Raw genomic sequence first — 18,821 nt, forward strand, 5'->3', positions numbered from 1 at the left:
CAAGCACAAGCGGGTCAATTGGCTCCTGGAGCTGACCGTTCTAAACGGCAAGCATTTGTAGACGCCCGGATAATAGCACCAACAATACGCTCCATTGGTGAGTAACCTCCCTAACATATTATCGGTCATTTATATTCGGTCCTTTCATAGCCACGAGGCATAATGTGAAAACTGTACCAGAAGATTCAATAAACTATACGGCCCTTGCTCTACGGGCTCGCTTGCTCTCCTTGATTGGCTCGGCCATAGAAGCGCGTGATCACCGCTCCTCCTCTACCATATCTCGGCCACCTGGAATGTACTCGGATGGGTCTACTCCCATGTGGTCCACGATCGTGCGGAGAGACGTTCAAAAACAGTTAATGGCGTTAGAACGTGTTGACCGTGAAGAAGAATCTCGGATACGAAGGGAAAGGCGGGAACGCCTCGAAAACGGACCTGTTGAGACGTCGGACAACGTGGATGACGATTCTGCTGCCGGGAAGAAACGGAAGCGGCAGAAAGAAATGGGACCAGGTGTGACCGCACGGACGATGAACGAGGAAACGCGCAAACGAATGATGGACGATGCGGCTAGCCGAGCAATTGGTGGGACAGGTAAGCAGAAGTATGGGTGGATGATGGCAGGTGCCGCGGCTGCTGCCGTCACGCCAACGAAGAAGGTTGCAATAAGTACACCCTCAACCCCAGTTGCTGGATCACCTGCACCCAATGGAGTAAGCGGCACCTCTACGACTGGGACATATACCCCTTCCACTACGAAACCCCCGCCATTACCCTCAGGCGGAGGATGGGCAAGAGCGCGTTTTCCAACATATGGAACGACGGCTGGTACGGCAGAACAGGAAGAAGCACGGACGGTAACTAAGAAGGATATAGATTTTGCCATTGAGAAGGAGAAGGGTCATGGTGGTGGGCGGGGGAGTGCCAGAGGATGGACATAGCCATATTGGGACATGTTTGTTCCACTCCACACTCTCCGCCCCCGACCTACCTTAGCTTGCTGCGACGCCACCTCGCCGTACTCTATTGTAATGGATCGCCTTATCTTTGACGTTAAGCTTGTTGGTGCAAAAATGATTAGTATACTCCAGCGTGCACATATCAGTGCACCAGTGGACATGTTTACAGGATTAAGCTACAAGGCCCAAATATATACGTGAGTTGATAAGTGACGAACGACAATGGCCGCTTAATGTAGGATGGAGAATTGCAAAGATATCAATCAAGGTCCATGCCCATAGATTTCCCTTCGCCAGGACGTAATGCACTCTTTCGACTCGCTTTGACTGGCACCTTGATCTTCTCCTTGACAATATCCATTTTGGCAATCGGCTCGACAAGTTCAGTTGACGCAACGTATGCTTTCTCTTTCTCGGCCTTGGCGAGTTTCTTCTTCCTGTGTGCTTCACGCACTTTCTCGCGAGCGGCCATCATGCTAAGACAAGAAACAATGCATTTGAGCAAGACGGATAAGGAGGACGTGATGCAAATCAACTGACCGATGCTTCCAGAAGACATGCGCTCTTCGAGACTTGATCTCTGCGATGCGAGTCATCGCTTTCATCGTCTTCTGGAACAGTTCACGATTGTATCTAATTGGGGCATTTCGCCGTTTTTCGAATTCGAATGTGGAGTCCTATGGAGTGCTTCAGAAATGGAAAACTTAGGGCGACTAGGGAATACTCACAACGGTCATTTCTTTCCCGGCCGCCCTTCTAAATACTTTCGTCCATCTGAGTTTACGAGGATTCCTCTTCATTCTGTCATAGAGGATCATAAGAGATGTAAACGGTGGAAGGGAATCAAGGGTCATGGTCGTACTTGAAATTTTTGTTGCATCTGAAAGTGGTGGTGATTAGCCACAGCGAATAATGCGCGACATACAAGAGAACTTACTTCGAGGAGCAAAACCGGAATACTTTCGCATCATTTCTAACGAATGCAGTACCTATGTCGAGTGAGTTCGGTCTCGAAGACATCAAAATGGCATTACATGCATTCTCATTCTTACCTTTACCGGGGTATACACTGACCGAGCAGAAATAGCACTTTTCAATTCTCATGGCAGTCGATCCTCAGTCTCTAACGATAGGACAGTGTAAAGTAGGAGGTATCCCAACAGAACTGCAGACTCTTGAGTCTTGTCAAAATTCGGGAAGGTTGTGGCTGTACAAGAATACTTGTTCACATGATTGACAAGCGCCCCTACCCTTGCCGCAACTGAATCACAATTCCTCATTCTTTCGTAGAACCACCACTAATGGACTCCGAAAATTACGACGAGCAACCACCCTATGGTTCCCGCGAGCAATTGGAGCATCCTGTCGGCGAACTTCCCTCCGTCCCACTAGTCACCACCCCATTTCTTGGGGTGCAATCCGTGTGGTCCACTGAGATGGCGTTTGGTCGGTCCCACACTCGCACGGAGCGTGAACCATCGCTTGTTAACATCTCCTTCAGCGTCACCTTACTTGATTTCCCTTGGTCTTCCCAAGAGCCTAACGGCGTGCACTTTCCTCGCTGGCCCACTCTCTGGTCTACTCATTCAACCCCTGATGGGAAGTTATGCTGACGCTTCAAGATCTCGTTATGGTAGGAGACGACCCTTTATGCTGGGTGGTTCTGCAATCTGTGCAGCGGCCATGCTGTTGCTTGGATTCAGCAAACCGCTTGGGTCACTGTTTTTTGGCCAAACAGCTACGGTATGCTGATATCTTGTCGTGACATTCCTGCTTATCCCTCATCCACGAGGCTGGCAGGGAAATACTATTACAATAATTCTTGCTGTGGTGGCTCTTTATGTGATAGACTTTTCCATTAATGCTGGCAAGTATCAATATCTCCGCGTTCGCAGAGTGGACGCGGCATGCTGATGCTCTCGTTCAACTTGGAAGTGATGGCAGTGGACCGGGCACTCATAGTAGATGTGCTACCCTCTACGCTCCAAGACCACGCCAACGCTTGGGCGAGCCGAATGATCGGTATTGGAAACATAGCGGGATTTTACATGTGGGACCTTCGCTCCCTACTCGATTAAACTTACCTCGGCTCCACAGTGGAAACCTGCATCTACCCAATATATTGCCATTTCTTGGCTCCACTCAGCTAGAGATTGTATCCGTGATTGCAACTTCCATTCTCATTGGGACACATATACTAGCTATCGTCAGCATCAAGGAAAGGCCTCTAACGGGCCCGGTGTAAGTATTCCCATGTGACAGGCGTTGCTAGCTCACCCTTAACATTACCATAGAAAGGCACAACAAACGGTGTTATCCACGTTTACGAATGTGTTTCTCCATTTTCGACAGCTGTCTAAAGTCGTCAGGACTGTTGTAAGTAACGCTTCCCCCTGCAACCATTCTCGAGGCGCTAATCAGCGTGTGAAATTTAGTGTCTGATCAAATTCTGGTAATACACAAACTATCCATATTCAACGTCCCACTGATAAGGGCACAGGTCAAGTCAATTCGTCACAACATTCTTCGCTACAGTGTACATCAGCGATATTTACAACAAGCAATATCCAGACCAGTCCCTTTCAACGCCTCCGAAGCATTTGAGCACTGATGACGCCATTCGGGCGGGATCATATGCTTTGTTTCTCGGCGCTATCGCCACGCTTGTTGCCACCATCGTTGTGCCCTGGCTTCAAAAGAAGTTCATGCGCAGAGGTCGGAGTGGTTTGATCACTTCATCCAGCGCGGCATCGTTGGCGTTTGTTTGGGCATGTAGCAATGCGTTGTATTCGGTCCTCAACTTCCTGAGTGGGTACGTTAGCAAAGTGAATCCCTCAGAGAATCTCACTGAAGTCCCCTCAGAGCATCGAAGTCCGTAGGCTTTGCCACTGCAATAATCGCTCTAATGGGCACCTGCGTCGGCGTGGACCATTGGGCGCCATACGCATTAGTATGCATATTCCAATGTATCGTTGCCCCCGACTGAAGGATCATTGCCTTCAGATTGGTGAAGCCCTCCTCGTAGAGTCCCGAACTCATCCGTCGGCTCCACAGTCTGGATCCGGGACGCCGGACACAGATCTTGACGTGACAGAAACGTTATTGGAGGGACAAGGCAACAGTTCCTCGGCTGTTAAGAGGTGTGTCTGTCGCATCCGCTGTCCTCTTTATGTACCCATTTCCGCACCGCGATACAGCTCTGATGCCGCAGCCAGCGCTGGCGTTGTCTTGGTATGTTAGAATGTCCAATTCCTTGAACTTTGATTTTCTTAATGGCAAATTGGCTCTAGGGCATCTACAACATATTTGTAGTTCTGCCGCAGTTTCTTTTTATTGCGCTGAGTGCAATCATATTCCAGATAATGGAACCAAACCGTGATGTGATTCACCCTGGGCCGAGTTCAGTACCATCAACCGACGAAGCGAAACCTGAGGGCGGGCCAAGTGCCATTGTTGTTATATTTTGGTAATTCGTCAACCCCTGCAGACATTCAGGAACTTACTCTTCGTTTCTATGTTGCAGGTTCGCAGGACTAAGTTCTTTGATAGCAACATACTATTCCCTCAAGCTGATGATGTACCTTCGAAAACATCCTCTGGACTAGCATGAATGACTTTTTTTTTTCGATCGGCAGGCGACAATATATCTCAGATAAATCTATACCACAATCTCCGATTCATGTGGAAGTACGTTTGCCGGCACCATAGAACTTCCGATATCGTGCTTTAATCTCTTTGCCAACTTCTTTCTTGACCTTGAATGCAATGAGGCCATAGGTGAGGGCATCAAGGGGCCCCTGAAGAAATAGCGCCCATCGTGACAGGGCCCGTACGGGCACGACTGGACTTGAGGAAGCATAATCGACAATAAGCCGGGTGAGCGAGACAACGGTGAGAATAAAATACTGTTATTCAAAGCCGCAAATTAGCGGGGCCAAGGAACAGCGTCGCAATTGGGGATTGGGAACTTACCGTTAAGGGGAAAAGCAAAAATAGGAGGGCAGCTCGATGTGTCATTAGTTTGTGTACCGTATCGTATCGTTGATGTGGCCCGTTGCCCTGGGAATTTGTTGGCAGTGATTGCTGGCTTCGGGCTGTGTACTGTTGCGAACACTCTGGCCCCGCATCATACGGATTCAGATAGCGGTTACTGTTCCTGCTTGAAGAGCTGGAGTCGTGTGCGGCGAAGGACTCGGAGAGGTTGTCCGTGACCGATTCCCGGTCATTTGCCTCCGAGATCCTGATCGTCTCCAACCCATCTGCTTTAACGTCGCTTCCTTTTAGCTTACCATATCCCGCGGACGTAGAACCGAGAGTTGAGTGGGATGATGAATGAGCTATTTTGGGTTGGACCCTCGTTCCTGAAGCTCCGTCCGGTGATGAGCCCGAAGTTTGGTTGCTGGTGCCTTGTTCGAGCATATCAAGCTCAAGTTGGAGCAAGCTCTGATGTTCAGCATCCAGCATGAGCGATTCTGCTAGACCGGATAAGTGTAATGGGCGGCCAGACTGAGCCGCTTGTCGTTCCAAATTCTCCAGATAAGGGGCCATCTGTAACGCTTGTGTGTCTCCCTCGGATGCGCTGTGGGTCGAATGATGCTGCGCAGGGGGACAGTGGGCTTGATTCCCAACGGCTGAGGGATGACGCCATCGGGAAGGGTCGGTATTTAGAGGGAACCTGTCGTGGCAAAGGTACAGGTGTATTCTCCAGTATAATGCGACAATCACCAGAAATACGATGACACGAGGCAGGCAATTTATGAGCTCGTTAAACACGTTACGTTGTGACCCCTAAATGGTACGGTTATGAAAATCAATATTTCGGGCAAAGAGGCCATGTCTGTCGGACTACTTACGCTCCAACAGAAACCGCCTATATAAACGGCTGAATATAGCCCCACATGCAGGCCAGCCACACCGAGGGCAGTGACACAAACGCCAATATCAACAAGAAACCAGTATTTCTCCAATGCAAGAGTGAAACTCGACAATGGGTGCAGAAGGATGCAGTACGAGACGACGGCAACAGCAATGGTGAAAAGGTATTGGCCCCATATGGCGCTTTCCACAAGATAAGCGGAAGCTTGGCAGGCTGCAGTCCCAGTCCGGGGAGGATGCCCTGACAGAGATGCGACAAGGAAGCAGAAGAATATGACGCTATGATTTGCGATTGTCAATTCCCTGATTGAATTCGACGCACAGAGCGATCAGCTTACCCAGCCCAAACGTGTGACGAAAACAATCCGACAAGCATACGTCCCCTAAGTTTATTTTTGTTTTCCAGATTGAGGATCCCAATGAGAACGATTGAACAGCAAATAATCGAGGCCCCCAACAAGCTGGACGAGACAACATCTGCTGCTAACCCCCATACTTTGGAATATGGTGCTATTTCATACCACGGTGACCTATAGCCAGAAGCCATACTTTGTGGAGAGTTTACACCGCAATGCGAGGGAACCAGGTGATGGTCTAAATCGCAATGCCGCAGGAACATCCCAACTCTGAAACCGCAAGTCAACTGAAAATACAAAGACTTCTCCATGTTTCCCGATCACTATCAATCTGCTAGAGCGCTACGTTGGGTATTCGTGGTTCACATCTTGGTTGGACACCGGCTGTGAGGACTCGGGAGCGGTGATTGAGTCGGCAATTGCCGCAATCATCGGACTTGGAGAGGGCTGGGCGAGTTTCCGCGCCGCGAACTGCCCGACGAGGTTATTCCAGTTGGAAAACACATCCCGTTTCACCGTCAAGGCAGGAGAATGTTGTAATGCTCTGCCTGCCAATCTATGAGAATCTCCGGCAACATGTATGCGTTATACTGGATTGGGGTAATGACTTCATGCACTTGCCAGATCGAAGCCCCTATCATCCAATCTCAGCTTCGGCAGTTGAGCCTTCCAATTATAGAGACTATGCCCAGATGTGTTTTCGATAGGGACGACTTGCATTCGGTTGCGCTGCAGAGTGAGTGACAGCGACGACAAGATGTATGCGCAATCGTCCGGATGTAAGGCATCTAGCCTCTATGACTTCGTAATGATGTCCGGATGAGCCGGACGGAAGTGCGCTCCGTCAAGGCGACCGGCTCGATCGTCTCTTGGGCATGAATGCCTTCTGACGGATATCTCTGCGGCTCCAAAGGAATCACCACACCTACTTCTGGTAAAACCCCGCTTTATGTCTAACGTAAAATCAATGGAGGGAGAGAATTAATATTCTACGTTTGCTAAGAAGGATGTTTACACATAGATATTAACCGCCAGGCCTTTATTGTCCCTATTCTCTGCGACATTTTCTATCAACTCTCCATGTATTTGGTCCCCACTGTATATATGTAAGCCTGTTGCAGGAACATTGTTTTTTAATCATATTGTTCCTTCACAATAAAAAGAAGCTTCCTTGCTGGACTTCATTGGAGCCTCCTAGGCCCTAATCTAGTGGACTGGTTTTCCCTGATAAACCGGCCCCTGAAATGCTTCAATGCCCAATAATTGCGCTGGATTTTGCAATGTCGGCTTCTGGCGAACTCAGGGATCGCTCACCCGCACACGTAATTCAGTGTACATGTCTATGGACAATCAGCAATCGCAGATCTCCCATTCGGAACAAAGGGAACTTTACAGTGATATTACTTACAGCATGACATATATTCATGTCATCCGAAGTTGCTTCGAGCGAGTCGCGCGCGGTCTCAAGCTTCGCCACCAGGATGTCCAAAGGCCATAAGTTAGATTGGGGGTCAAACTCATCTACAAAGCTACAGATAAGAGAAAAGAACAATAAATGCAATATGGGCCAGTGTCCGAATCCTGTATGAGTAGATCGTGGTGGTATACATAAACAATGGTCAACGAGAGAAATGCATAAGTATTTGCCCGAGTAAATAATGCAGAAGTGGGAGAATCAAATAGCAAAGGCCATCAAATAAAGCAGCTATAATAGACCAGTCGACAAAAAACACAAACAAACAAACAAACAAACGTGATAAACCTGATTGAGCAGTACGTGGATCCCAAACAATTATGTAAATAGCAATGATAATATATCGTGCTGTTCAGGCGAGGCTTCCAAAATATTGCTTTTATCTGAATGACGGTGACTAGCGGTGTATTTCACTGCCAGCCTTGTATATGCGATCCTGGTTGGGTGGGCTGCGGAGGTTGGGGACCAGAGTCAGGATCACCGGTAAACTCGACCGGATATCGCGTCCTATTGAGATGCTGAGCTTCCTGCACGTAGACCATCTCCCCATCCTCGCCGTCTTGGGGAATATCGTGCCTAACCGAACTTTGTCCTGCAGTTTGGAACCACGCATCGTCGCTATTGGCAGCTGGGATCCCATTCCCATGTATGTGAGCATGACGAGATTGGTCAGGTGTAACCCCAGAAGTAGTAATATTATGCGAATAACCCAGTGGCTGCAGGGTGTGAGATCCATAAGGTTGGCCACTCCCGTGTCCGTGAAAGCTCGCCTGAGGAGAGTGATTCATGTGGGTACTAAATGAATCACTGTGCCGAGTGGAGTTGCTGCGGTCCAGGGGCGGCCAGACTCCCTCAGGATCAGCAGCGTACGAATGAGGATTTGGGCGATTGAAGGATTGTTGGTGTGGTAAGTAAAAAGGGGGATTGGGTTGATCAGGTGTGATGGGAGGCATAGACTGCGGGTTCGAGCGATCATATGAAGAAGCATGAGAGCTCCCGGTCGGAGAATCGTGTACGGCTCCGATGGAGGAACGTCGACTCATCTTGGGTGGCGGTGAGGGATCATGAGACAAAGGTGCCGCCCACGGAGCTGCCGCACTGGCAATCATGTCATCGGGTGGATGGATCCGAAGACTCGCGGAGTTCAATGGGGGAAGTCGATATAGCCCGGATAAAGCTGAATGTTCAGCCGTTGATTCAGAGCGTGATAAACCCCGTTGGGGTGAGGGCACGGGAGCCGATGGACGATGCTCTGGCTGAGCGTTGCTTCTCTCGTAAACATAGTACTCGAAAGGATCACGACCCTGATCAGAAAATGCATTGGGGCTTATGGGTAAGTGCAACTCCACCATTATTCGTGGATCTCGAAGCTGAGGGATGACACCATCCGACGGCGATCGTGGTCGAGTTGAATGACCAATTGGCCGCGGGCTTCTAGGACGGTTCTCCCAAGCGTATCGCAGGGTTTCAATCCTTGTCTCACCAGCTGAGAAAGCCCAGCGCATCTTTTGAAGCGCAGAAATACAAGCTTCGACGTCTTTCTCACTTCCCCCCTCTTGGCACGCCCAGCTCCCAGCATAGAAAGCTGCAAAGCTTGAGCACATGGATTGTCTAGCGCAAAGGAATGCCACTCACTTCCATCACGGACCAGAGAAGCGTCAAACTGAAAGAAAGTGGGGCTTTCTAGCTGATTGTGAATAATTTTCATCACATGCTGATGAAGATTGTGGCAATGGGTTTCAGCAAGTTCAAGGAGTCGCTTTACATTCGAGGTGAATGGCCTTTCGTTCGGGTCATCCAGGTTCTCAATGCGTGCCTCGGAGCGGGTTTGACCATGTTTAATCCACCTCTCCTTGATGGCCTCGACAATCACATTATCTTAGAAATGCAAAGAGAAGTTAGATAAGTGTATCCCTCATTACCATTTTCGACATATAGACATACAGCATTCGAATAAAAAAATCTGTTCAAACGTCAATCAACTCCTGGAGCTTAAAATACGGGCTACAGAGAAGAACACACCTGCCAGCCGCTAATGAACCTGTCCATGTCCGATGATTGCATGACGGTCGATGTGCTCGATGGTCTTGGCCCGCCTGCAAGCTCTCTGAGGTTCTCAAACTCATCCCAAGTCCCTGCGAGCGTTTCCCATGCAGCCTGAAGTTTCTGTTCGTCTATATCCTGTCTAAGACTTGCTTTCGGCCCAGTCAACGCGTAGTTGATTTGACGACATGCTGTGGACAAACGGATAGGAGCCGTTGACAGCTGTCCCAATATCAGTATCCAGGTAAAAGACGTAAATGTCGACAAAGCGACTTACACGGAAGATGAAGTGATCCGGAATAGGCCGGCTTGTAAGCGCGAGATTATTCCCCTCGTTCCTCATTCTCGGGAGCTGGGACTCAAAAATCTTTAAATCATCGTCGTCGCTGATTCCAGGTATTGGAAATCGTTACTGTGACCCCTAAATGCCACGAGAATAATTCAATACACTTACAATATCAGTTTTCTCCCTCTCAAGCCGCTGGTGATTCCTATTCCAAGGTCCCTCAGCGGAAGGAAGTCCGACACGGCCGGCTCGCTCACCTTCATGGACGTACGCGTACCAGAAAATGCGCGCGGTGACAAGTCTGTCCATTGGCCCACCATGATTCGCGGTCCCAAGGGTGCAAAGCGTGTATATTTGGGAGATAGTAGCTTGATACGTGCTCTGACAAGATGACGTGAAGCGAAGTAAAGCGATGAATATCGTTTACTCACCAAGCGATCAACAGGATTTAAGGCGTCTAGTAAGTTGGGCGACTGGTTAGCTTGGGACTTGCTCAAAGAAACGAGGACCACCTTCGGTTAGCGGCATGATAAGCATGAGCACCCGTACACCATCCCAGCTCGGCTTTCTGAGCAATGCAAGCTCATCAATTTTTTCCAAAACCTCTGCGACCATTATATTGACTCGTGCCCGTCTCCGTCTCACGGCGGCCAAGTTATCCTCAACAGCCTGAAAATTCCCACTGCTGGGACCGCTTCCCCGATCTCTTGAAATAGAGGGAGGGAATGAATTTCCAGCTCCAGCACCGTTGGACACTTCCTCTCGCCCACTCTCGTCGATCCCGTAGGAAGCCGCCCATATCACATACATGCTGCTGATGAGAGAGCCAATGGGCCCTAGCTCGTTTGGCCGCCCTTGTGCAGCAGACATGTAACGTGCACGAAATTCGACAGGGTCAACAATGGGGCCTGCATCGAACAGGGATATGATTAGTCACCGCCCACAGGGGCCGTTGTTGAAAAGTGTACGGGGCTTGTAACACTTACGCTGTGTGTGAAAACTCCTGTAAAACGGAGACTCTAGGAATTCAGGGCGCATTGACGGGATACAGCTTTGTTGCTGTCCTCTAGATTTGCCGGTGCCGACGGGCGACGTTACAATGACATTCTTCGCTGTCCGATTAGGGCCTGCAATACTATCTGAAAGATGCCCAATTGCCAGTTGTCAGCAGGTTTGTGAGCTGGAAGGATCGGGGCAGGATACCTCCAACGGAGCCAAGGGATGTACTCAGGGGACCGTCCAAACTCCCATTCTCTCCAGGGTGAGTTGGGATGTTGTTACTTTTGCCATAGACCTCTCTGTAAGTACGCCGATGGCAGAAGTAAATTATCGTGGGGACAGAATGGCACAGGTGGGAGGAGAATTTGGGAAGCAAGGAAGAACGAACTTGGCGAATGGGGGTGTTGATGAGGAGGGCAGGGCCGGGAATAAATGATCGATTCAAGGGGGTGAGCATTTTTGTAAGTTCAATTTATGTGGATCCATCCGGGCAGCACACGAGGCAGACGGGAGAAGGCACAAGGGGACGAGAAAACGGAAAAGCGCCACGATACGCGGAGCAGAATCGAAGATAAGGGACCATTTGCAGTCAGCGATTGGAAATGACATGAAGAGAAGCGGAGGCACGTACTCAACCACACGCAGACGACGGCCTCTTCGCTGGGCCTTGGGTTTACTGTCCGTTGGGTACACATTTCTGTTGGGGAGGGGGAATAACGAGAATCACCATCAGTTGGGGGGAGACCGTTGCAATGACCAGGATGATCATTTGGGTGAGGTGAATAACAATTGCAGGTTAGACAATAGGAACGCATGAATGGGGAAGGGTTTAGGAACGAAAGGAGACGTACACGCAGTTAACACCTCGCTCGCTGCAGGCGGTACAAGATGCCCCTTCACCATCAGTAGCGAGCTTATCCTTGAGATCACATCTGACTCTGCAAGACCGACCGAAATATGGGGAGATGGGTGTTCCAATAAATCAGTACTGAGTGATATGGAGAGAGGAACACAAGGCAAAGTTGAGACACTCAACTGGCGAAGCTGGCACGCTCCACACGCGCTAAACTGCTTCCTACCAGACTTCGGCTGGTTTGCCTTACGGCCAGTGCCATGATCTCTGCTTGTGGTCGGAGATGGAGTGCCTGAAGATCGAGATGCTCTGGGCCTCGCCGTTTTCGGCTTAGCACTGAACTCGAGGGCTAATTCGGGAGAGGAGAAAGCGCTAAGAGAAGGCAAAGGATCGGGTGGGGAAGTGACAAGGGGAGGAAGGTCCAGTGCACCTTGGGGCAGGAGGGGGTCCGGAAAAAGCTGAGATCCAAAGGGAGGAGGCTGAGCTTGGGTGGTTGAGGAGGCAGCCCATGGTAGTGGGTATGGATGGGCGCGGTTAGATTGCCTGTGATGAGTAGGCTGAGGTCTCCCGGACATTGCTAAAGAAGCGCAGACCGCGAAGAGCGCCAAAGTAGACGCGAGAGGAGCGCGAGGCAGAACGAAGGAGAGAGCAAGCTGAGGTTTAGCGCAATGGTTAACACCCAGAGACGAAGCATTGAATGGTCGAATTTTGGACTTTTTTTTTTCTTTTCAATTACTGATTTTCCTGGTTTTTCCCAGCTTAATTTTCGGTGGAATAGACTTCTGCATCTCAATTCAAATCCGAAGATGGTCAAGTGGTTCAATTGTCAGAGTTCAGGCACGCGGCCACAATTCCCAGAGGAAACAGAAACAAAAGTTACAAAGACAAAGAAAAGCGAGAAGCGAGGCAAATGAGGAAGGGTTAACAAATGGTGACACTATGTAATGGTCTTAACAATGTACTGATGCACAAGTAATTGCCCCAGTCACATCTCCCGGATCCTATCAATCCCTCCAGCTCGGGAAATCCTGTCCTCGACGTCGAAAATGTTAGCGACGTTGTCAAAGCGATAGCCATCCCGGATCAGAAATAACTAGCAAAACTCACAGCTTTCGCAACTCCCCGGGAGTCTTTTGCCATACATTCCGCTTCATATCCATCGACATCGCCGTGATGTTGTCTCCATGGGCATCAACCAGCGAGCGTAGCCACTTGATCTGGTGTTTCGACAAGTACGTTTCGAACTTCGTGCTCTCTGATCGGGCATGTTCCTCCAAGGCTAAGCGCTCGAGAGATGCGGAAATGGATGTAAGAACCCGACAATGACCCACAATGTCAGGAGACAGGTGAAAATGGAAAGACGAAAAAGGCATTACAGTTCAGTACACTTCCAGCTCAGAACAGCGGTGCCTGGGGACGACCGGGGGATCACTCACCGCACACAATGCCTGTTTTCGCGACAATGGGCTGAGGCTCTGGTCCATCCTGTTCAAATGGCTTTGGCGGCCACTCTTCTGCTGCATGTCCACCCTGATCGTCCACCAAAACGAAATCAATCACATTTCCATTTTCATCCCGGATCAGCCGACCCATCTGGGTTTCGGGGACTTTTGTGCGCGAAGTGCTTGAGGTGGGTGCCTCCTGAGTTTCGAGTGATGACAGGCTTATTGATTCTGTGGGGCGACTCGGACCCTTAGCAGGAGCCATAGCCGCCATGAGACCTAATGCTTCATAACTGGACAAGCAACGAAGGTCGTTGACCGGACAAGCCATGGAGGAAAACGAGGGGACGATAGGTAAGAGTCAAGGAACACTCCACCGAGAAAATGTGTACTTCTGATGCACAGTTTTACGATAATCCCAAGCTTCCTGAAGGACTTTTGGCCCAATGATTTCTGCAGAATATTAGTCTGGGGCGCCACCTCGAGAATTCGATCTGTGACTTACTAGCCTTTTTCCTTAATGCCTTTTTTACATTTGTTGTACGAACAGGACGGTGTGTCCCAGAGCGCGCTTTCCGTCGTTGCCGGGGATTGACCATCCCTCAAATTCTGCGAATTGAGTCGCGTGGAATCAAAAAAATAAGCGAGGAGCTGCTGAGTGTTGCCACAAGACAAATGATAAGGTAATCGCAGAAAGACTCAGTGAGATGCACCGCAAAGGGTTCCGTTCAATGAACAAGCGCTGACTCGGCAGTCCCCGAACCCATAATTGAATTGTAGTCCTGGACGTTTTCAACCTGACAAGAAATGAAGAGTAAGCAGGTTGATGACTTTGCTTTGACTAGTCTCCCGCGCTCAGTATGTCCGAAAAGATGCTCCTAAATGACCGTGGATTGCTGTGTCCGCGATTCTATAGCGCCGTTATCACACTCCTGTCGGCGGTCGGAGCTCAGTGTCTGATGAGCACGCTATCTGCAGACTCTTCGAGTAGATGCTAGTTCTCAACCCTGATTGACAACGGCAATATGCAGCCGTTATCGCTTTCTGGAACTTCATTTCTTTGAAATAACTCTCAACCAACACACGGATGCCGAACCGGTTGTTATTGGGTTCTTGTCAAGACAGACTCGCGGCTCCGGCGGGCTGCAGCATATGAGTACAATCATACTCATGACCGCTCCGGTGTTGTCGCACTGCGTCGAAGCCTTGATTGATGTTGGATTAAGTTTCGGACCGAAAGCTGTGAACCACACCATTATCTTCATGCGAACACGGGCTCCGGACTCTTTTTGCTGCTTCACACAACACGCTTGACGAGCAAAATTGGTGAACGCCTTACTTCATTCCATTCGCCTTTGTTTGCAGTTTTGGCATCCCGGCTTGGGTGAACCTGGCTTGGTTCGCTACGCTGATATTTGAATTAGCCGGCAATTACATATACTGGATGCCACCCCTGGACCACGGTACCTGAACTCATTCAATCAACTTATCGATCGTTCTTGTTCGCATCCCCCCGCAGTATCCTCATCATCCAATTTCCACGTGTCCGAGGGGCTTGAGCTAAGGTACGGCACTGGGGCGGCTAGGTAAAAGCCCCCTTATGCCCTCTCCCACAGCTCGTTGACCGATCACCAACACATGTCTTCTTTTTTCGTTCGCTGCGCATGCCCTCTTCCATGCCAACTATCGAACACACCCCTCATTCCCTCATTGTGTATTGCAGATGAAGTTTCCCAATTGGTGTGCGTTCCCCCAATTGAGTCCCTGCCAATTGCCACAACCTACTAGTGCTGATCGTCAAGAACGAGAATTCAAAAACACAGCGCATAAATGAAAGATCAGCATGGGGATCGATTGGAACATATTTCATCCCATTGGCGTTGGACATCGACATAGCCCTTGGCTCTAGCGCTAACGTGTTTCCCAATCATTCGGTTCTCCGCCGAAGTGGCCTTGTATAGGGACCTCCTCGAAGCTGGTGCCATCGCAGCTCGGGCTGATGCTTGCTCGTGCGTTTAGCTATGCTGTATTTGGCGAGTACCTGGGGTTGAAGGCCAGCATGAAGGTGGCCATGCGCGACTGTACTCTTCGTCCGGCCCTTATCCTTGTTAGGGTACGTGGTGTCAGTGGCAGCCGTTTTGCTATGGGTCCGAAATGTACAGATGCAACTGCATAAGTCTCACGCGATAAATCGATACGCAGGAGGACCATACATGCCCTGCTGCCTCGGTGGGAGACCAAAATCACGGAAGAAACTTCTACCATCTGCAGCGCGTATCGTCTGCTAGTAGGTGAGGGAATATAGTCATGGCACTGTGCCATGTACAACAGTATGTTCTTCCTTACGAAGGGATTATTTCACGGGGGAAGACAGGGGTGTTCCTGCGCAACTTGAGGGAAACTTCCGCGGCTGTGAAGTATTCCCACAGCGGGAGAACCTTTCCTAGCACGGACAGCACCCCTACAGGCGCGAAGGAAAATACGGCTTCGAATGTACGCTCGCCGTCCCTCTCTCACAATTCTTTCACGCACCAGTCAATTCCCACCTTATATTATTGATCGTCAATGGTACCGCATTCAGGGGTTGAAACTGACAAAGAATGCTGTACGTCTTGGGCAACACGTTGCGGCCAAGTAGAAATAACCAGTTTCGTCCAAGCCCTGGCTCCGGGGAGCGCATTGCTAATGCGCGATAAGTACTAAGCGTCGCCCCTAAACTTTCCTCTGAGTCAACCATGAACGGAGAGGACTGCGGGCCTCCGTTACCACAGAATCTCGATGGTCACGCTTGTTGCGATGGTCGCCATCATCCACAGCGACGAGATAGAGCGTTAGTCACTGAAAGTGGGAAAGCCCTTGGTCTGCATGCGCCGGCAAGGTGCGCAGGGTGTTGTGGAACGGGGGGGACAGTTTAGCCTTCTAAACTCAGTCCTTACACCTCTCCGGCGTGCCGGTCGATGGGCTCAGGGGAAAAACTGTTCGTAGTCCAGATAGATGCCGTACTAGGGGGCTTTGTCAGCCCCCAAATCGAACCTGTGCGATGGCGTAAGAACATCCCCAGGTGTGCTAGCCCGTGAAGGGACAAGAAAGCGTCTCATTAGTTTGTCGCCTTCAGTACGATGCTGACAATTTTACCGGGAAGCGGAGGGGAAAACGAATAGCCCTCGATGGACAATTCAATAGCATTGTGCACTTGAGCTTTGATTCTCAGCATCTCGGACCGAAGTTTTGAAGGTTCCGCCTCTGACGCGCTTTCAACGTCCCACCCGTTTTCGCTCCTCATTCACGTCATTGGAGTTCAACTCTCGCCCTTGATTGAAATCTCAAAGGTCTATAGATCATCCTATCGCTTGAATGCTGAATGGTGTAGCAATCGATTCTTGTCCTCTGAGAATAATCAACCCGCAAACTCGGTTGATTCTCACCAAATACCCATGTTGTCTAACAATGTACCGCTTACGCATCTTGGTGGAACTGGACCAGGTGGAAGACAGCGGTGCATTATTAAGGGTCCACGACTGATCTCCCAAATATTGATCTTTTTATTTTGTTTCCGCTCGAAACCTAAAAGTTGAGTGAACTCAACAATCCATGAACGACGGGGACGAGGAGGTCCGAAGATCCACACGGACCATGGAGGATCGATGATTTTCAGGGCCATCACAGAATCACCACGTAACACTGTCCCCAGCGACGGAATGGAGCCTCCGTCTGCTCATACTTCTCGGAAAGAGACTGGGCGAATTTCTTTTTTTCCCTCTCGGCCCTTTTCCCGATACAATGTAACCTGATGGTGCCCTCATTCCCGTCGTTCTCGTTCCCCATCGTCCGTCTCGTCCGATCCGCGTTGCCTTGCATTTCGGACACTTTGAGGTCGGAACGCCTGTTCCAGAGACATGTGTGTTCATGGTGCGTGCCCGCTGCGCAAGTCTGTTGACTCGTTTCTGATCAAGCTCGGAACGTGCCAACAGACGGACACACACGTTTCTGGAAGAGGCGTCCCGACCCCAAATACAAATGTTCGAATGTGACCACTAAAGGAAGGTCATGTAAGTTTCGGGGAGAATAGAGGGCCCCAGCTTCGAGAGGATCCTGCCCACAACCCCAGGTCAAAAATTTGCAGGACCCGCTACGGAATGGCGGGAATTTCAAAGATCTGATTCCTGATAATTGTCGGTTCGTGTGAACATGTTATTCGAACGACTCTATGATTAAGTACTGAACTTAACCCTACAAATTCGAGTTAATGAGATGAGCCATTTCCATGGTGCGGGTTGAATTTGTTGGTTGTATATGGAACATTATTCAGTGGTTTGCTTCGTTTGCTTTGGGGAAGTTTGATGTAGTTCATGCTTCCTCGGGGTGCGTTGACCGTGACGCTTTTGGGGACTGACCATATGTAATTATCGATAGATCACCGACGTTTCCTAGGACGGAATGGTACGATTCCTCAAGCTAGGTGTGTTTACAGCAAACGTTAGTCTCGGATGCAAATATGCTGAATACAATTTCAGGCGGTATATTACTCTTGGCCGAGAGCCCGCTTTGGTTGGCGGCACCGGGGGGTCTGGCAACTGATGGCGGAAATCTCGAAAGGCAGTTAATGCAGATGTTTCAGTGTCCGCTTCCAAACGCTATTCTGCCCTCGGCCCCCGCTGATCCACCATCCAGGGGTGGAAGATGTCTTCCAAAGAAATGGATCAGATATCGGAGTCATCGACAACCTACGAACATAAGTGGAGGAGCACTCCCAACTGGAGAATGAGGAGTCTCTTATTATAACCGGCCCAGTCGGCTCATGGATGGCAGGATGGGATGAATACATTGGGGGACTTATGCGGGAGAATGTCTTGGCAAGTTGCGTCATTACTCCTTCCCCACGTCCTTGCTGACATGAATGTGCCGTCGCTCAGAATTTGGCACATGCGCTGGAGCCCGTCTTCAGAGCAGGGCACACTCTACCGACGGCTAATGGATGGATTGGATCAATCAAGGGAGGTGGATTGCTCGTGACGTGGCGGAGCATGATGGAATAAAAGAGTGGCTGACTATCTTGCTCAAGTCCTCCTTTCTCCTTCAGCAAAGTTCGTCTAAAGTGGACGTACTATTCTGCAACACGCGTGTTGGATGCAGAAGCGGACACGACAACAGAAGAGGATGGACAGGGAGGGAAGGGGAAGAGCAGGAACAGAAGGAGGAAGAGATGGCCAGGATGTGGAGTGAGGTAGAGGAAAATTTAAGACTGTTGTCTCGCGTGGATCCAACGCCACTCGATGCAGGGGCTATCAGCAGAGCCGTGATAGCTTTCAAAACCTGAACGCGGATATCCTCCATACTACTACGTTACCGTCACCCTGTACGACTTGTCAGATATAGGACACTGGCTTTGATATTATAGGTTCGGGCTCTGGGTTAGCATTGGGAACTTTCGGGCTGTGCGTTAGCAGAAGGCGACCGGCGGAAATGCCCCTTCGTGTGCGGGCTTCCAAAATCGTCCATCGATGGCTAAATTTGCAGCGACGTCATGTTTG

At 49.9% G+C, this 18,821-nt stretch overlaps 7 protein-coding genes across 7 annotated transcripts; 3 read left to right on the plus strand and 4 right to left on the minus strand.

Annotated features, from left to right (window-relative positions):
- Positions 1-222: 222 nt before the first annotated feature.
- On the plus strand, positions 223-1,002 carry EI90DRAFT_3061712 (uncharacterized protein). The gene has a single exon (XM_039060582.1). It carries the CDS (start codon positions 297-299, stop codon positions 942-944), a length of 648 nt encoding a protein of 215 aa, XP_038915057.1. The 5' UTR covers positions 223-296; the 3' UTR covers positions 945-1,002.
- Positions 1,003-1,068: 66 nt separating this feature from the next.
- On the minus strand, positions 1,069-2,066 carry EI90DRAFT_2973391 (ribosomal protein L24e-domain-containing protein; the record flags this gene model as incomplete). Its single annotated transcript, XM_039055774.1, has 6 exons — positions 1,069-1,438; positions 1,503-1,639; positions 1,691-1,763; positions 1,825-1,842; positions 1,900-1,951; positions 2,015-2,066. 6 exons carry the CDS (start codon positions 2,064-2,066, stop codon positions 1,222-1,224), a joined length of 549 nt encoding a protein of 182 aa, XP_038915058.1. The 3' UTR covers positions 1,069-1,221.
- Positions 2,067-2,263: 197 nt separating this feature from the next.
- Positions 2,264-4,586, plus strand: EI90DRAFT_3155165 (uncharacterized protein; the record flags this gene model as incomplete). The annotated part of the gene is made up of 12 exons (XM_039065977.1): positions 2,264-2,408; positions 2,464-2,705; positions 2,763-2,833; positions 2,898-3,203; positions 3,257-3,338; positions 3,398-3,414; positions 3,463-3,774; positions 3,825-3,912; positions 3,966-4,102; positions 4,160-4,193; positions 4,253-4,428; positions 4,486-4,586. The coding sequence occupies 12 exons, from the start codon at positions 2,264-2,266 to the stop codon at positions 4,565-4,567; spliced, it is 1,692 nt and encodes a 563-aa protein (XP_038915059.1). The 3' UTR covers positions 4,568-4,586.
- A 53-nt stretch (positions 4,587-4,639) lies between these two features.
- Positions 4,640-6,384, minus strand: EI90DRAFT_3124965 (uncharacterized protein; the record flags this gene model as incomplete). Its single annotated transcript, XM_039063771.1, has 4 exons — positions 4,640-4,867; positions 4,935-5,750; positions 5,816-6,116; positions 6,176-6,384. The coding sequence occupies 4 exons, from the start codon at positions 6,382-6,384 to the stop codon at positions 4,640-4,642; spliced, it is 1,554 nt and encodes a 517-aa protein (XP_038915060.1).
- Positions 6,385-7,678: 1,294 nt separating this feature from the next.
- EI90DRAFT_3290006 (uncharacterized protein) lies at positions 7,679-12,603 on the minus strand. The gene is made up of 14 exons (XM_039067201.1): positions 12,032-12,603; positions 11,847-11,933; positions 11,627-11,692; positions 11,200-11,294; positions 10,983-11,135; positions 10,509-10,904; positions 10,428-10,453; positions 10,254-10,377; positions 10,165-10,201; positions 9,988-10,096; positions 9,690-9,932; positions 9,612-9,630; positions 9,303-9,545; positions 7,679-9,252 (listed from the first exon to the last, which is right to left on the minus strand). Exons 1-14 carry the CDS (start codon positions 12,421-12,423, stop codon positions 8,078-8,080), a joined length of 3,165 nt encoding a protein of 1,054 aa, XP_038915061.1. The 5' UTR covers positions 12,424-12,603; the 3' UTR covers positions 7,679-8,077.
- Positions 12,604-12,648: 45 nt separating this feature from the next.
- Positions 12,649-13,889, minus strand: EI90DRAFT_2996893 (ribosome biogenesis protein Nop16; the record flags this gene model as incomplete). The annotated part of the gene is made up of 5 exons (XM_039056225.1): positions 12,649-12,876; positions 12,956-13,127; positions 13,285-13,583; positions 13,683-13,743; positions 13,796-13,889. 5 exons carry the CDS (start codon positions 13,887-13,889, stop codon positions 12,834-12,836), a joined length of 669 nt encoding a protein of 222 aa, XP_038915062.1. The 3' UTR covers positions 12,649-12,833.
- Positions 13,890-17,652: 3,763 nt separating this feature from the next.
- On the plus strand, positions 17,653-18,285 carry EI90DRAFT_3061725 (uncharacterized protein). The gene is made up of 3 exons (XM_039060583.1): positions 17,653-17,749; positions 17,805-18,143; positions 18,204-18,285. Exons 1-2 carry the CDS (start codon positions 17,728-17,730, stop codon positions 18,053-18,055), a joined length of 273 nt encoding a protein of 90 aa, XP_038915063.1. The 5' UTR covers positions 17,653-17,727; the 3' UTR covers positions 18,056-18,143; positions 18,204-18,285.
- Positions 18,286-18,821: the final 536 nt, after the last annotated feature.

This window comes from Cantharellus anzutake (assembly GCF_015039405.1).
Source record: "Cantharellus anzutake strain C23 chromosome Unknown EI90scaffold_30, whole genome shotgun sequence".
In the NCBI taxonomy this organism is placed as follows: Eukaryota; Fungi; Basidiomycota; class Agaricomycetes; order Cantharellales; family Hydnaceae; genus Cantharellus; species Cantharellus anzutake.

Excerpts from the sequence above, each read along its gene's own strand:
- EI90DRAFT_3061725 (XM_039060583.1), top strand. The coding sequence starts at position 17,728 with ATGGTACGATTCCTCAAGCTAG. Across the intron at positions 17,750-17,804 it reads GGTACGATTCCTCAAGCTAG|GCGGTATATTACTCTTGGCC; the intron begins GTGTGTTTACAG and ends ATACAATTTCAG.
- EI90DRAFT_3290006 (XM_039067201.1), bottom strand. The coding sequence starts at position 12,423 with ATGTCCGGGAGACCTCAGCCTACTCATCACAGGCAATCTAACCGCGCC. Across the intron at positions 10,905-10,982 it reads CAGGAGTTTTCACACACAGC|GCCCCATTGTTGACCCTGTC; the intron begins GTAAGTGTTACA and ends TGTTCGATGCAG. Across the intron at positions 10,202-10,253 it reads GTACGCGTACGTCCATGAAG|GAATCACCAGCGGCTTGAGA; the intron begins GTGAGCGAGCCG and ends ACCTTGGAATAG.
- EI90DRAFT_3061712 (XM_039060582.1), top strand. The coding sequence starts at position 297 with ATGTACTCGGATGGGTCTACTCCCATGTGGTCCACGATCGTGCGGAGA.